This window comes from Felis catus, chromosome E2 (assembly GCF_018350175.1).
Source record: "Felis catus isolate Fca126 chromosome E2, F.catus_Fca126_mat1.0, whole genome shotgun sequence".
In the NCBI taxonomy this organism is placed as follows: domain Eukaryota; kingdom Metazoa; phylum Chordata; class Mammalia; order Carnivora; family Felidae; genus Felis; species Felis catus.
In genome coordinates, this window is record NC_058382.1 from 34,143,719 (window position 1) to 34,158,733 (window position 15,015).

The 15,015-nt window shown below is 57.8% G+C and overlaps 1 protein-coding gene across 2 annotated transcripts in view; it reads left to right on the forward strand.

Moving 5' to 3' along the window:
* The window catches only part of CPNE2 (copine 2), a 46,945-nt gene extending 32,342 nt beyond the window's left edge, over window positions 1–14,603 (forward strand). Inside the window, exons 13-16 of one of the 2 annotated variants that reach the window (XM_023245147.2) lie at window positions 4,226–4,277; window positions 5,641–5,774; window positions 12,537–12,773; window positions 14,036–14,603. In XM_023245147.2, the coding sequence (XP_023100915.2) occupies window positions 4,226–4,277; window positions 5,641–5,774; window positions 12,537–12,773; window positions 14,036–14,143 (531 nt within the window). In that variant the 3' untranslated portion in view covers window positions 14,144–14,603. Of the gene's footprint in view, window positions 1–4,225; window positions 4,278–5,640; window positions 5,775–8,623; window positions 8,855–12,536; window positions 12,774–14,035 lie in introns of those variants that run through there. The other variant, XR_002738427.2, reaches the window with a different exon arrangement.
* The last annotated feature ends 412 nt before the right edge of the window (window positions 14,604–15,015 follow it).

Sequence of the window (15,015 nt, forward strand, 5' to 3'; positions counted from 1 at the left end):
AGGCCGTGTGCTGTCAGCACAGCACCCAGTGTGGGGCTCCATCCCACGAACGGTGAGATCACGACCTGAGCCAGAATCAAGAGTTAGACACCCAGGTACCCCTTTTTAAAGATTTTTTTTAAACGTTTTTTATTTATTTTGAGAGAGAGAGAGAGAGAGAGCAGTTGGCATTTTGAAGGCCCGCTCTGGCTGAGTGGGGACTGGCTAGGGTGAGAGTGGGCCAGATGGAGGGATGAAGAGAAGGAGTGCTGTCCATTCTCCAGGTGAAAGAACAGAGGCTCAGGTGATTTGCCCAAGGCCGTGTTCCCAACAGGGAGCCTGGATTCCAGCTGGGCAAATGGAGGCTTCCATTTGTTCTCAGGATCTGCTGCCTCTCCATAAGTGAGAAGCCTGGGGCCGTTGCGGGCACAGAGGGCTCCTAACCTGCACGTGCGTCTCAGCTAGTGCCCCCTCTTGTTGCCCTGCTGTGACCCACGCTGCTTCCAGTGAGCATTGCCCTCCCACCCTCTCTAGGGAGGACCATCTTCACCTAGGATTTTAGGGAGCGGCTCTGTGGCCTCCTGGCCACCGTTCGGTGTGGGGGTGCAGGGGGCAGGATCCTGCAGAACCAAAGCTGGGCCTCTGGGCAGACAGTGATGCCACTGGGGGCAGGGCAGGCTGGTGCGGCCAGGCCCAGCAAGAGCCCGTTGCTAGGACACCAGCCAGCTTTGAAAGAACTCTGGCTGAATGAGACGTTTTCTCGCTCAAAAGCCTCCTTGGAAATGTCACAGGGCAGCTCTGGAGAGGCTCGGGCTTGGCCAGGCTGGAGGGCCCGGCGGCGCCAGGAGGGATGTGGGAGCCAGGATGGGCAAGGGCACATGCCAGGTCTGGCCCTCCCAGCCCCTTCCCTTCCCTCCCTCTCATTCTGGCTGGCCTTGCTCCAGCCTCTTGAACCTTCTTTCATTGCTCCCCACCTCAGGGCCGTTGCGCCTGGCCTTCCCCTGGCCTGTTGCTCCCGTTCACCTCTTTCCCACTCTTAGAGGCCAAGAGATCTTTCCCTCTGGGAGGTCTTCCCCGAGGAAGCTCATGCGGGGCCCTCCTCTCCTCCAGTGAGAGGCAGTGTCCTCACAGAACTTTATGGTCGCCTCTGTATGTGTGGGTTGGCCTGTTTGTTGCCTCCCTCCAGGGTTTCACGGTCCGGAAGGGCCCCTGCTTTCCTCCTTTCTGTGTCCCAGCTCCCGGCACACATGAGGAGTGCAGAACTTGTTTGTTGACAGTGAATCGGCGGCCTAGCAGCCTGAGCAGACAGAAGTGTTGGTTCTCTGAGGGTGAGAAGCTCGAAGGAACGTGCACTTGGGACCTTCGATCCTCCCTGGGGCTGGGCCAGCTGCGCCCCAAGCAGACCCCTACCCTGGATGGTGGCGGAGGGACTCAGGAAGCATTTTCCTGAGGAGATGACATGAAGGCTTGGATGTTCAAAATGAGCCAGAGTCGGTCAGATGAAGAGAGGGATGAGGCGGGAAGGAGGGCACGCAAAGATCTGCGGTGGGGAAGTGCACAGTCCATGACTCTCCCCACTGTAAGGATGGGGTAACTGAGGCTCAGAGAGGACAGTCCCTCTGGGGTCCCTTCAGCTCCCTCCCCCATGCCCTGCCCCCGCCAGGGCCACAGGGAGCAGCGTCTTAAGTAACTCACTGACTTCGGGCCAGGCTTGGTGAACAGAACCACTGATTGTCACAAGGCAGCAGGGAGTCCCAGGACAAAGACCTGTGGCCAACAGGCCCCCAGGGGCCCCTAATCTGGCTTATGGCCTCCAGGAAACTTGTCCTGTTTACTGGCATTTCTTAGGCAAACCAGGGCAGCAAGCATAGGAGGGGGCTGGGCTGCTGAGCGCTTGTCTCCCAGATCTGGTCCCAGCTCTGCTGTGGCTCATTCGTGTCACCTGGGCATGCCCTGACCCATTCTGAACCTCAGTCTTTTGACCTGTAAAATGGAGCTGCTGGTCTAGGTGACCTGAGGGACCTCTGGGCTGGATGAGTGACCTCCACAGCCCCATCCACTTGGACCACCAAGCCCTCCTGCAAAGAAAGGGGGGAAGCAGTGAAGAATCAAGAGTCTGGGTGGCCGAGAAAGCAGAATATTACTCCATTCCTATCAGGAGGGGGCTTTCCCCCTTGGTCTCTAAAATCTCCTAAAATCTGATTTTGTAGGAAGTCATTGGCCCACGGAGGCCTGTTTCCTTGGCAACCATTTTCCTCTCTCAACCCCTCGGTACAAGCCCCCCTCTTAATCTCTGTAGAGGCTCATGAAGTTGCCATGGCAATGAGGACCTCCAGCCCCCGCAGCTGGAGCCCAGATTGGGGTCAGGATGAAGAGGGCCCCAGGGTAGGGAGAGGACCCAAGACGGTCATTAGGGGACTGGCTCCGTGCCAGCCTTTAGGGCTGAGGGAGCAAAGAACAGAAAAGCTGTTGCCCAGAACAGGGAAGTGTCTTCTCAGGCCACCCAGTCACCCATAGGGCCCACCTGGGGTGAACTCCTCGTGCTGAGTCTCACCCCTCTTGGCCCAGGAGGGCTCACAAGGCCAGGACTCCAACTCCCACTCGACGCATGAGAGGTTCAGTTCTTAGGCCTGTTCTGCTGTGTGGCCTTGGCACCTGGCTTCCCCTTTCTGGGCCTCTGTTTACTTGTGAAATGGGTACACTGGACTTGGTGGGGGCCTTCTAACATGCGCGTTGTATAGAGCTAATTATCTTGGAGCTAATGAGTCGTCTGGGAGTGTTTGTGCCCAGACTAAAGCTCTCACCTGGCAGATACTCCCCTAGACCTCTTCATCTTCCTTATTTAAAACTGGTGGAAGAGTGTTAGAAGGCGGAGGAGGGTCGGTAAAGTATCCTCCGGACTGAGAAGTCACTTTAAGAGGGAAAAACGAAGCAAGCCACTCCCCACCGTTTCCACAACTTAATTCAGGATAACTTACTGATGGGCCAGCAGAACCTTCAGCCGCAGCTTTTACAGAGCAAGGGGCGTGGTGGTGAGGTCACAGGGTAGTTATCTAAAGTGGGGCCCTCTGTGTGCGCGCCTTCTCTACTGGTTAGCTAACGTAGGGCCTTCGTGCACCACTTTATAAAGATCAGAAGAAGCCCTCCTGCATTCCCATGTGGGCGTACATTAACCTCCTTGGGGCCTAGAACACGTAGCCCCGAGGGAGGTCATTGTGCAGACACAAACAAGATGGAGTCCTTGTCCGCACGCCTACCGAGAGGAACGCCTTCTGAGGTTAGTGGGTTCAGGAGGCAGCCTAACCTTGGTTCTAGTCCCAACCTTGTCCATCGGTAAATGTGAGAGCCTGAGAACTTTCTAGAACATTCTGTGTCTGTTTCATCTTCTGAAAATGGGGTAATTGCAGGCCTTTCCCCGTTGGGTCATTGCCAGGAGTGAGGGGATGCCTGCAAAACTCTGAACGTGGGTTGTGGCATGCGGTAGGGAAGGGGGCCGCGTGGGGATTTTGTGAGAGGGCAGCAGGACAGAGAGCGGGGAGGGCCCCATCAGAGGCCCGGGTTCTGCAGCCCCCGCAGCCCCGAATGGGGTCTAGTTATTGTTCCTCTGTGTTCCTGGATCGGGAGTGTGCAGAATAACCCACAGGGCTGGGGGCTGGGTCTGGAGGCAGAGAAATGGGACCGGGCCCCAGGGGAACTGTGATAGCTGTCCCTGCCCCCCGTTCCTCTGGTCCCATTATGCTTCCTCATCCCCAGTCCAGCTCTGAGCAGGCTGTCCGCTAATCCCGTTTGGCTCCCTGGCGTAACACAGGCTCCTTTGTTAGCACTCATGCTGTTAAGTCGGGGGAAAGCCCTCAGGGCCCTACAAAGTGGACCGTCAGTGATGGTGTGTGACAGAGGCTCAGTTCAAAGGCTCCTGGAGCCCACCTGGATGCCTTCAGAAGCCTCTCTGTCCCACTCAGGAACTATCTTGGTGGGGCGAGGAGACACAGGCAGGAGCCTGACCCCCCGGCAAACAGAGATGGGGGTGATGTGGTGCCCATTACAAAGTGAAGGTAGTCAGACCTCTCTGTGTGGCTCAGCCCCAGCACCGGAAGGTGGAAGCAGATGTAGGGGGGTGTCAATAGCCTTGACCTGGGGTGGGGATGGGGCTTGAAGAGCCAGGTACCCACAGAGGGAGACTTGGCCCAGCAGTGGGTGGGGCTTGGAGCCAGGAGGCTGCCGGCTCAACATTTTCTCTGCACTTCAGGTCTCCCATGAGTTTGCCATCAACTTCAACCCTACCAACCCCTTCTGCTCGGGTGAGTGCTAAGCCCACCTGCGCCTGCGCTGGGCAAAGGGAGGGGCAGAGTATAGGTTTTGTCTTTTTCTCCCTTCCCCTCCCCCTCATGCTTGCTCATAATGACAGATGGGGAAGAGCTGGAGGTTGGAGTCAGGTGGTCCTGGATTCAAGGCCAGCTGCTGCCCTTTCCTGGCTGTGTGACCTTGGAGAGATCACTGCACCTCTCTGGGCCTCTGCCTCCTCACCTGCCCCAGGGAGTATGATACCTGCTTAGCTCACCTCACTGGGTGGTCAGGTGAGAATTAAGGGACGCGTTGACAGGAAGCCCTGTGTAGAACAGGACGAGGTGAGGGCGGCAAATTATATACCTGCCTCTCGCCTCCCACCTGCCCTTGCTGGGAGGACCCAGCCCTAACCCCACCCTGCTCCCCCTCCCTTCCACAAAGAGCCTTGGCACCCAAGGACTGAGGGTTGCCAGAGGGGAGGGGGAGAGAAAGGGGCAGGCAGTGAGTGTGGTGCCTGTGTTCACCCCTGCCCCCTTGACCTAAGAGAATTTCTGAGCCTCCAGAATCATTTGAGAAACTATTGGAGGAGGAAGGGGGCCCCAGGTGGGTATGGAAGAGGGTGGTCCCTGCCATCACGAGACCTTCCAGCCTAGGATCTGGCTTGGGTATAGCACCTGCCTTCCCTGGGGGTTCCCAAAGCTGGGCCCAGTTTGTACTTGGAAGGGAAAGGTGTCAAGTCACCAACTTGCAAACGATGCTGTGACTCAGAAGCCATGGGCATCTATCTGTTGGCTAAAAATGTAGCCCTCTGCTGTTCCTGGGCTCTGCCTCGTTTAGAGCAGGTCTCTAGAGACTTTGTCCAAAATTGGGTTGGTCAACCTCCTCCCCAGACAAAGGCCTCCTGGACAGGACCACCGGGCAGTGGGATATTCTTAGGGGCCGTGCAAGCATCTCAGTTCCCCACGGCAACCCTCAGCCAAAGCCATAGCCTGTCCAGAATGGACCTCAAGACTTGGGCTGCCAAGTTCCTTCTCTGGGAAGAGCCTGCTGGGTCCCCTCTTGTCAACTGCCCAAGAGTGAAGATTATCAGTCCCATTGACAGACAAGGACATGAGCTCAGAAAGATTAAACAACTTGCCTCAGCTAAGAAGGGGCCAAGGCAGGATTTGAACTTAGGTCCGCCTGACTCCATATGCAGGACTCTTTGCTTTATACTTGGCCCTGCCCTCTGGGAGCTTCCAGTCTCACGGGACCTACACTGGCCACCATAGGGGCATTTAGGGTGGGCATGAAATAGAGGTAGGGTCTGCAAATGGGATGAGGGTAGGTGAAGGGCCGGGGGGCAACCTTGCTGATACAGTCTTCTCCTCGAGGCAGGTGTCGATGGCATCGCCCAGGCCTACTCGGCCTGCCTGCCCCACATCCGCTTCTACGGCCCCACCAACTTCTCACCCATCGTCAACCACGTGGCTCGGTTTGCAGCCCAGGCCACACAGCAGCAGACAGCCACGGTGAGTAGGCAGCCACCGGCGTGGACGTGTGGGAGAGGGCGGGCACTGGCTGGGCCCTCCCTGCCTGACATGAGGGAGGGCCAGACCGGGGCCTGTCTTTCCAGCTCCACCTGCCCCCACAGGGCTGGGGAGCTGGATATTCTGCCTTCTGTGCCTCAGTTTACCTGCAGGTCTGGCAAGGGGGTTGGACCAAGCTCAACTCGATTGGTGCTGGCTTTCTGGAGCACAGACTTGAAAAAGACACAGTGATTCTGTTTATTCTTAGTGGTGAATAAGGTTGAGATCATTGGGAGGTGCCTCCCCAGGACAGGGGGTATTTGGTATTCCTGGGATACATGGACACCAAGGGATGGTGGTCCTTGTGGGCCCTAAAGCTACCCTCTGGGCCACTGTCTGGCCAGCGGTGAGGCGAGGGCCTGGCCAGACACTGCCAGTGGCATCTGGAGTACATGGCAGATGGCCATCGTGGGCATCTGCATCCCTGGTCCTCTCCCTGCTCCCTAGCCTCAGGCCGAATGCCCGTGTTGGGGTCACCAAGGGTCACCTTGTCCACTCTTCCCTCCCCCACCGGGATTTGCGCTGACTTGACTGTTGGGAAGTCTTCGCCCCCCCCCACCCCCCTGGCCCCAAGGGCAGTGTCTTGTGTAGTACTTCCCAGGTCCTGTCCCCAGGCCCACCGGTCAGGCTCGAGCCACAGCTGGAAACCCAGCTTCTAGCCCTGGGGTGGAGCCTGGGCTGCCACCCAGGAGACTTCGGTCTGACTCCTGCCTGGCCACCCCCCCCCCCCCCCACCGGGGGACCTTCATGAGCCTCTGCCCTTCTCTGGGCTTTCCCCTTGGAAAGACAGAGTAGCTGCATCCATGCCTAGATTCTCTCTCAACTTCTCCTTCCCATGGCCAAGGCCACCGTCTTCCGTCATCTGACACCACAGCCACACCCTCACCCCTCTGGCCCCTACAATCCGTTCTGGGGCCTAGAATCCTTTCTTTTAACAGCAAATGTCAGATCTGGCCCCTCCAGGCCCCTCCCTTCCACAGAGACCTCCTCTCCCACCCTTCCCCCACACTTTCCTCCCTTTATGATTCTATCACCAACCTCATTCCTGTTGCTCACACACACAAGCTTGTTCCCCTCACAGAGGCTTTGCCCCGGTGACACTCTGCCTGGCCGGTTCCACCCATTCCTCAGGGTCCCCTCAGATGCCCCCACTGTGGCGGGCCTTGACCACCCCTCTGAGGTTGCTCTCCCACCTTCTCTGTTTATTCTCATTTGGACTCCGAGGATGGCAGCAGCATCTGTTTAGCTCGTCTCCATTTCCTCGTCCGTTGTGCGTCTCTCCCCATGACTCACAGCCCCAAGGCCCGGGCTGCTGCTGTTGTGTCCGCCGTCACCTCCTGCCGGCCTGTGGCAGGTGCTCAAGCATCATGGCGGGGGGGTGGGGGGTGGGGGGGTGGATGAATTTGTCCTAGGCCCTGCCTCGGACTGGGCGCTATGCAGGACTCGAGAGGCAGGAGGAGGGAACCCAGCAGGGCCTCTCCTAAAGGGAAAGGGAGGGTGAGGCCCTACCTGGTCGCTAGGGAGGTGGAGGTTGGCTTCGGGAGTGGTGGTAAAGATGGAGGAGGTGGAGGTTATGAGCGCGAGAAAGAGGACACCAGGGCTGGCCCGGAGAGGGCAGGACGGCAGGATACGGTCTAGTTGTTCAGAAGGCCACAGGGGGCTCTGGGATCAGGCTGCCAGGGTTTGAAGAATCCTGCTCACACTCCTTCCTCATTGCGACTTGGGCAAATCACGTAACCTCTCTTAGCCTCAGTTTCCTTGTGTGTACGATGGGGGTACTAAGAGGACCTACTTTGAGGAGGTGGCGTTCAGATTAGCAACATCATGCGATGCCTGCACCCAGGAGGCGAAAGGCCAGGCAGACAGGACGCCAGAGGCCGGGACAACATGAAGGAGGTCGGCATGCGGGTCAGGGGAGAAGGAAGGCGGTCCTGGCATCTTCCTCAGGGGGCATGGTCTGCTCTAGCGCCAGTCCTGCCCGGCCGCTGGCGGCTGAGGCCCTGAGGCCAGTCGCTTCCTGCTCTGAGCCTCTCTCCGTTAGGAGGTGGGAGAAATAAAGCCCCCCTGGGTGCCCTGAGGATCTGGGGCAACCTGAGTGAGACAGCAACCAGGGAAAGGCCTGGGAGGGACTACTTTTGCATTCCTGGGGTGCAGGGCTGGAATGGGTTGGAGGGCAGACGAGAGGCAGCCCTTGGGCTTGCGCCGTCTGGAGGCCTGCCGTCTGTGAACCAGGCCGTTGTCCCCCCCAGTCTGTTGTCCACCTGAGCCAGCTTTCAAAGGGATGGAAAAACGGGTCCGCACTCTTGTTTAAAAGGAAGAAACGCGGATGGTAGCAGAGCGAAGCCAGTGCTCTTGCCAGGCTCACCCTGCAGCCAGGGTAGGACGGGGCGGGACGTGTGGTCCTGGGGGGAAAGGTGCCTGTGTCTGCTAGGTCCCGGGTGTGCCAGGGGCTTGGGCCCTGGGCAAGGCCAGGAAGGGGACCTTTGTGTCCTGGGGAATAACTGCTGACGGCTCCCCAGAGGGGAAACTTGGTCTTTTCTCTGTGCAGCCCCTGATCTTCTCAACACCCCAGGCACTTTTGTCACGTCCCTGGCTCCCACCCTGGGGAGGCAGCCTCCTCTTGGCACCCTCACCCCTCATGGAAGCACCACCCCGCACCCCGGTGTGACTTGGGCCACCTCTAAGCAGGAGTGGGACAGAGGGCCTCTCTCAGCCCCTCCCACCCTGACGTCCACACAGACGGGCTTCTCCACCTCTGGCCTTGCTGTCCCACATCTCACTGTGCTCCAAAGGTGGTGCCGCCTGATGGTTCAGCCTCCGGCTCCAGAGGCCCGGCGACCTCGTTCAGACCCCAGCTGCTCCACTTGCCTGGCCGTGTGACCCAAGGCAGGTTGCCGAAGCTCTCTGAACCTGTTTCCTCACCCGTACCATGGAGGTGATGCAACAGTGGCTGCCTCATGGAAACGCTGTGAGAATTCAACCAGTTTGGCATGTAAATTGCTCAGCACAGTGCCTGGCACACAGTAAGCACTCAAGAAATGTGGGCGGCTGAATCTTCTGGGGTCACCTCTTGATGGCACTGAGCACAATTAGACCTAAGGCACACGGAAATAATTTGCGGATTAACTGACACGTTTGCACAGCCGCTTTAGGGGCAATACGTGGTGTGGCTTCACCTTCCCTGTCCCTAGATGTATGCACACCCACGTATAGGAACTCGAGAGCAGGTGGTGGGAGGCAGCTCTCTGTGCAGGCCTGTCCTCTCCCGTTCACACACACACAGCCTGCCTTCCTGGATCGTGTTTTTTGTGCGGCACTGGGGAGACTGTGATGCACGGCCTCTGCCCTTCCAGAGCTTGCAGTCTAGTGGGGAGCCTGGCCTGGAAACCAGCTGCGGGTGCAAGGTGAGCAAACCCACGGTGACGGAGGTACAGGATCATAAAGGTGCGCCTAACCTAAGGGGGCTCAGGGAAGGCTTCTTGGAAAAGTGATGTCCAGGCTTGGAGGATGCTTAAGGGTTAGCCATGAGTGGAGTGCCCCAGACAGAGGGAACAGCATAGGCAAAGGCCGGGAGGTGCCGTGTTTGGACATAACTGAAGGGAAGGAGTGTTGACGTAAGAGGGGTGAATGGGGATGGATGAGGGCCAGCTACCATAGGGCCTTGGAAGCCAGTGAGGAATCTGGATTTTCTCTTGAGGGCTGTGGGGAGCCACTGAAGGGTATTAAGAGGTTCAGCTGGGGCCAGGTGGGTCCCTATCGTGGGACCTTCATCCTTCCCTCTGCCCATAAACCCTGGGTCTTGCCCATTCCTGGTTGGCTACCTAGGTATCTGCTGTCCCAGTGGCGGGGGGAGCTGGGACACAGTCATCCTAGGAATTTCCCCCCACCACCAGAATCTTCTGTAGCCAACTTCCAGAAATAAGCCAGGGAGCAGCTTCCCCAGACTGCCTGGAACTGTCATGGTCGATTTTTTACAAATCAGATCACATGTTAAATGCATTAGGGGAAGTGACTGTTTACAGTTCCAGAAGCCTGAAGAACCTCTGGGTAAAGGCAAAAGATACTCCATCCCTGAGTCGTAGTGGGGGTTTTAATTTTGGTTGGAACACTGACTGGCTGTGTTTCTGGAGCATGGAGTCCTCAGAGTGTGGGGGGAGAGAGAAGCATCCAGAGGAGACCTCCCCAAGGGGTAATGCTGGCAGGGGAAGCAGAGCTCAGGGCCCGGAAGGGCCTTCTATCTGCTTGGGACGGAGGTGTGGACGCTCAGATGGATCTTGGAGCTGTGGCTGGAAGGGTACGCCAGGCAGGAGGAGAGGCACCAGGAAGGGCATGGAGGTAGGAAAGCTTGGGGTTGGGGAGACCCGGGCTCTCTGTGGGGACAGCAGAGCCCCCTTCCTCCCTCCTCCTGATTCTGCCCTTCATTCTCCTCTCCCACAGCCCCCTCCCACTTCTGTCTTGGAGGTGGGGCTGTGGACCCCTGGGGTTGTAGTGGCTTAAGAGGCTCCTGGACAACCTTGACTCTGCCCCGGGTAGGTGAGGAGCCCAGGACTTGTTAGCTGCACGTTCATTGCCAAGGCCTGCCCAGCTGGGCAGAAGCTGCGGTCGAGCACGTGGTCGTGAGCATTATGGCGGGCTGGCGCATTAGCAAGGGCTAATGTCCGGTGCCATGCTTCTGGGCTCTTCCCTGGGCTGCTGTCTTGGACACTAAGGCTGTCTGACCCCACGGTGTGGGGTGAGGGGGTGCAGAAACCGCCTCCCTGCCAGGGCCCACTACTGGAGAGGCTCGGCCACAAAATGCGGGTGGTAGAGGAGGACACTGTGGAAAGAGCCCCAGCTGTAGAGTCAGCCAGGCTGGTGTCTGAACCCACACTCTGCTCGTTCCCAGCTGTGAGGCCTTAGCAAGTCACTGAACCGCTCTCAGCCCCTCTCCCCATCCCTAAAATGGGAAGCACAGGGTGAGGAGGGCCAGCACTGTTGCCGTGTTAGCAGGGACTTCTTCACCCTGGCAGTTGGTACTCGAGGTCCTGCGGGAACCCAGGCCCCATTTGTGCCCACTTTCCCTGGGAAGAAGGCTCTAAGGCCCGAGGGAGGAGGCCTGGGGGCCACAGGCTCCAATCTCCTAGCGTAGAGGTGCGGCCGATTGAGAGGGGAAAGCCAGGAGGGTCGTTGGAAGGAGGGTGGGAGGCCAGTCCTGCCCCCAGTGGTGAACCTGTTGACAGAGGCCAGGCATCCTCCCTCCCACCAGGTTAGGTGCCTGGGAACTAATGCTCTGGACTATCCTGCAGGATGGAAGGGGGGCCAGAGGGCCACTTAAGGAAGGGGTGCTTCCTTAAGGAAGGGGTGCTTCCTTAAGGAAGGGGTGCTTCCTTAAGGAAGGGGTGGGCTGTGTGGGGGGGGAACAAGGGTGTAGATGGGGTTATAAGGCCCCCAACCAGGGAGGGGGGCAGGGGAGGGGAGGGGGAAGGGCAGCAGCTGCCCTCCACTGCAGGGATCTAGGCTGCCATCTCCATAGCAACAGGTATCCCCAGCCAAGGGCTTGGTCTCTTAAAGGCACAGTGCAGGCTGTGCTGCACGGCAGCCACAGGAAGCAGGGGGTTAGGATGGTGTGTCTACACCTCCACACGGCTCACTTGCTCCTGCTACGACTGTGTGAGGTACAAGGGGGAGAGCAGGGCATCCAAGGGGGCCTCTGTATGTTCCCCAGGGAGCAAATGGCTTTGCTGGGTGAGAAGGTGGCCAGGCGCTGATCTGAGATCTGGCTTGGGTCTGCCCTCAATCACCTGGACAAGGCTGGGCCCCCTACTTCCTCTCCTGAGAATCCGGAGGATCAGGCTAGGAGGCAAAAGCTTCCGAATATTAGGGCCACATAGGGCTTTTCTGCTTATGTTACAGAGGAGGAAAACCACATTCCTCAAAAAGGGGCCAGAGGGTGCTAAGGTCAGGGCCAAGTTGAAACTGAGGTCTCAGCCTGCTTAGAATGCTGGGTCCCTGCCCAGACCAGCCAGTGAGCCTTCTCATTCGCCTACCCACCCCCGCCCTTTGCAGTTCACGCTATGGCCAACATCACCCATGCTAATTAGTGTTTTTAAGTAGTTTTATAAAGAAACTTTGTAGCCCAACTAAGCGAAAAGTTAAACTTGCCATATGTAGAGAGTAAGAGTAAAAATAAACACAACAAACCGGACCTGATAGTGAAGTCTAGCTAGAAACTCTGGTCCCCCGAAGGGCTGTGCTTCCCGCCTCTCTGTTGGTAAGGAAGGTTTGCAAATGGTAGGCGTTAAAGGCACACTAGAATCAAACAAGACTCCCTCCTGGGTACAGTTTGTGGAATTTAAAGACCTGCGCGGAATTAATACCATGGCTTGATGCTGTCTGCCGTGTGACCCCAAGTCACTTACTACCAGCAGAGTCCCACAGGGCCAGAAGCGCCCGCCTGCATGACCAGTGCGCCGTCTCAGAGGCCAGCCGTGCGGATCGGGCACAAGCGGGCTGCGGGGGTTTCTGCGCAGGTGGAACAGAGCCAGGGAGGCTGGTCCCCGAGTCCGCCGGCCAGCATGGGTCTCCCTTCTCAGCCGTGGTCCTGACTGCCAAGAACGCAGCTGTTGACGATGGAGCGCTGCCTTCCTCCCAGGGGTCCGAAGGTTTGGGGGAGGCTAGGGAGCGGGGGGCAGAGGCCTCAGCGCACCTGCTGTCTCCTTCCCGCAGCAATACTTCATCCTCCTCATCATCACGGACGGCGTCATCAGTGACATGGAGGAGACGCGCCATGCCGTGGTGCAGGCTTCCAAGCTGCCCATGTCCATCATCATCGTGGGCGTGGGCAATGCCGACTTCGCTGCCATGGAGTTCCTAGACGGGGACAGCCGCACACTGCGCTCCCACACGGGGGAGGAGGCCGCCCGCGATATCGTGCAGTTCGTGCCCTTCCGAGAGTTCCGCAACGTGAGTGTGGGCCTGGGCTGGGGAGGGGGCACTTACGGGACCCCAGCAACCAGTTAGGATGAAAGTCTGGGGCAAGTCTCCTCCACCCTCCGCTCCATTGACTGCGCCCCTCCCGAGGGCCTGCCCCGAGAGGAGGCCCCGCGACCACATGAGCACTTGCTTCCCTGAGCTCGAGGAACACACGGGGTATTGCCTGATCTAGACTGGGGCTCCAGGGCAGGGTTTCATGGAAGCCCTGCCCTCTAACCTGGGTCCTGAACCAGAAGTTGGGAGTTATTCCTGTGGGTCAAAGCCAGGCGGGGGGGGGGGGGGGGGGGGGTGTGAGAGCAAAGGCCCAGAGGTGAGAGAGGCTTTCCTGGTAACCTTACCTCAGCCAGCATCCTTCACAGACAGGAAACGAGGCCCATCTTAGGATGGCCTCCACAGGGGGACTGGTAGCCCCCGCCTTGTTCCTGGAGGTGGCTCTGAGCCTATTTGCAGGTGACCCCAGGTCTGCCCACAAGGTCGCTGCTCTGGCAATTGGATCCCAGAGGGAGCAGTCTCTCAGATGCCACCCCTGTACTGCCAGCCCGGGGCCCAACTCTTATTTGACCAGAAGCTCACTGTGTGGCCTTGGGCAAGTCCCTGATGTCTCTGGGCCTAGGTTCCCTTGGCCATAAGGCCTCTCGGGGTTCTGTGGCTCAGATCCTACAAACTAGTCCCAGCATGAACCGATTGCATATTTTATACCCAGTGGTGCTCACAACTCTGCCCAGTGTCCTCTGGGTTTGCCTGAGATGGCCCAGCTCCTTCCTCTGGAGCATTAGCTTCCTGAGGCTCCCCATTCAGGCTGAGGACACTGACTGACTCCCTATGCCTGGCCTGCAGCTGGGCGTTCAGCGGTGAGCCAAACAGTCCCAGTCCGTTTATGGTGGCCAAGGAGGTGCTCAGGAAGTATCTGCCAGGGGAGTAGGCTATGCAGCTCGCCTCCACCATCTCTTTCCCCAGAAGCTTCCCACACACAAATTCATCCTAAAACGTTACTCCCAGGCATCTCAAGGGCTCAAGGTAAGAATCAGACTTCATATAAAGGAAAGTGCTGCTAACAGTGGGGTTTCAGGCCTGGGCCGGGACAAGGGATGCGCGTTCTAGACCACTCTGGCCCTCCAGGGCCACCCTCTCCCTCCAGCAGCTGTCTGGGCCTGGTGCCCCTCACGACTTTCCTCCAGTAACCCTGTCTCTCCTCTCCACCTTACCACCCCCCCCCCCCCCCCCCCCCGCAGGCGGCAAAAGAGACGTTGGCCAAAGCTGTGCTGGCGGAACTACCCCAACAAGTTGTGCAGTATTTCAAGCATAAAAACCTGCCCCCCACCAACTCGGAGCCTGCCTGAGCGCCAGCCCGTGCCCAGCCCCAGCATGCCGGCTGGGCCTCCCGCCCTCTCCAGGAACGTGCACGCTCACCCTGCTTCCTTGTGGGTGGCTTTTTTAACCGATCCGTTTTTTTTTTGTTTTTTTTTTTTACAACCGGACCTCCACCCCCAACTTCCCCCAGCCCAGCTGGGCTTCCTTTGTTGGAGTCGACTGATGATGCTTCCGGGCCAAACTGGCTTCCTCCCTACCCTTAAGTATTGAATGTACTTTGTATAATTTTAGTGGAATTACTGTTATTAAAGAGAAAATTTTTACAATCATAACTGGCTTTTTCCAAGTAACTAGCTGCAGACTCTGAAAGGAATGTGTCCCCAGTGCATACTTTGTGTCATTGCCTGCACCTAATTCCTGCTCTGTTTTTTTATACTGTGACTGTGTTCTATTTGTAATACTCAGGGTAATAAAGGAGTTTCAGATGTTCCTGTGTCCTCTCCTTCCTCAGCTGGGACCTGATGGGCTCACTGATCTGGGAAAGGAAACACGAAAACCTCTTTCTCCCAACAAGCCTGGCAAGATGGTGCAATCATTTCTACTTGGGGGGGGGGGGGGGGCAGGGCACACATTCCACACAAACAGTAATCCCTCTGTTAAAGTGGCACAGAACTTGGCACATTAGAGAGCTGTGGATGGATACAATGGCCGGCCCTACCAGTAACTGAAGCCCATACAGAGCCTACACCAGTCTCTGGGTACTTAGGCCCAGCCACTACCACTGACCCCTCCCCCTCCTTCCTCCTCTGTCTACACTCTGTCCTGAGTTGCACCACACGGGCACACAGGATAGCAGTCACTGACGTCCATTAGCTCCTCTTCCTGGTCTCCAGGCATCGGG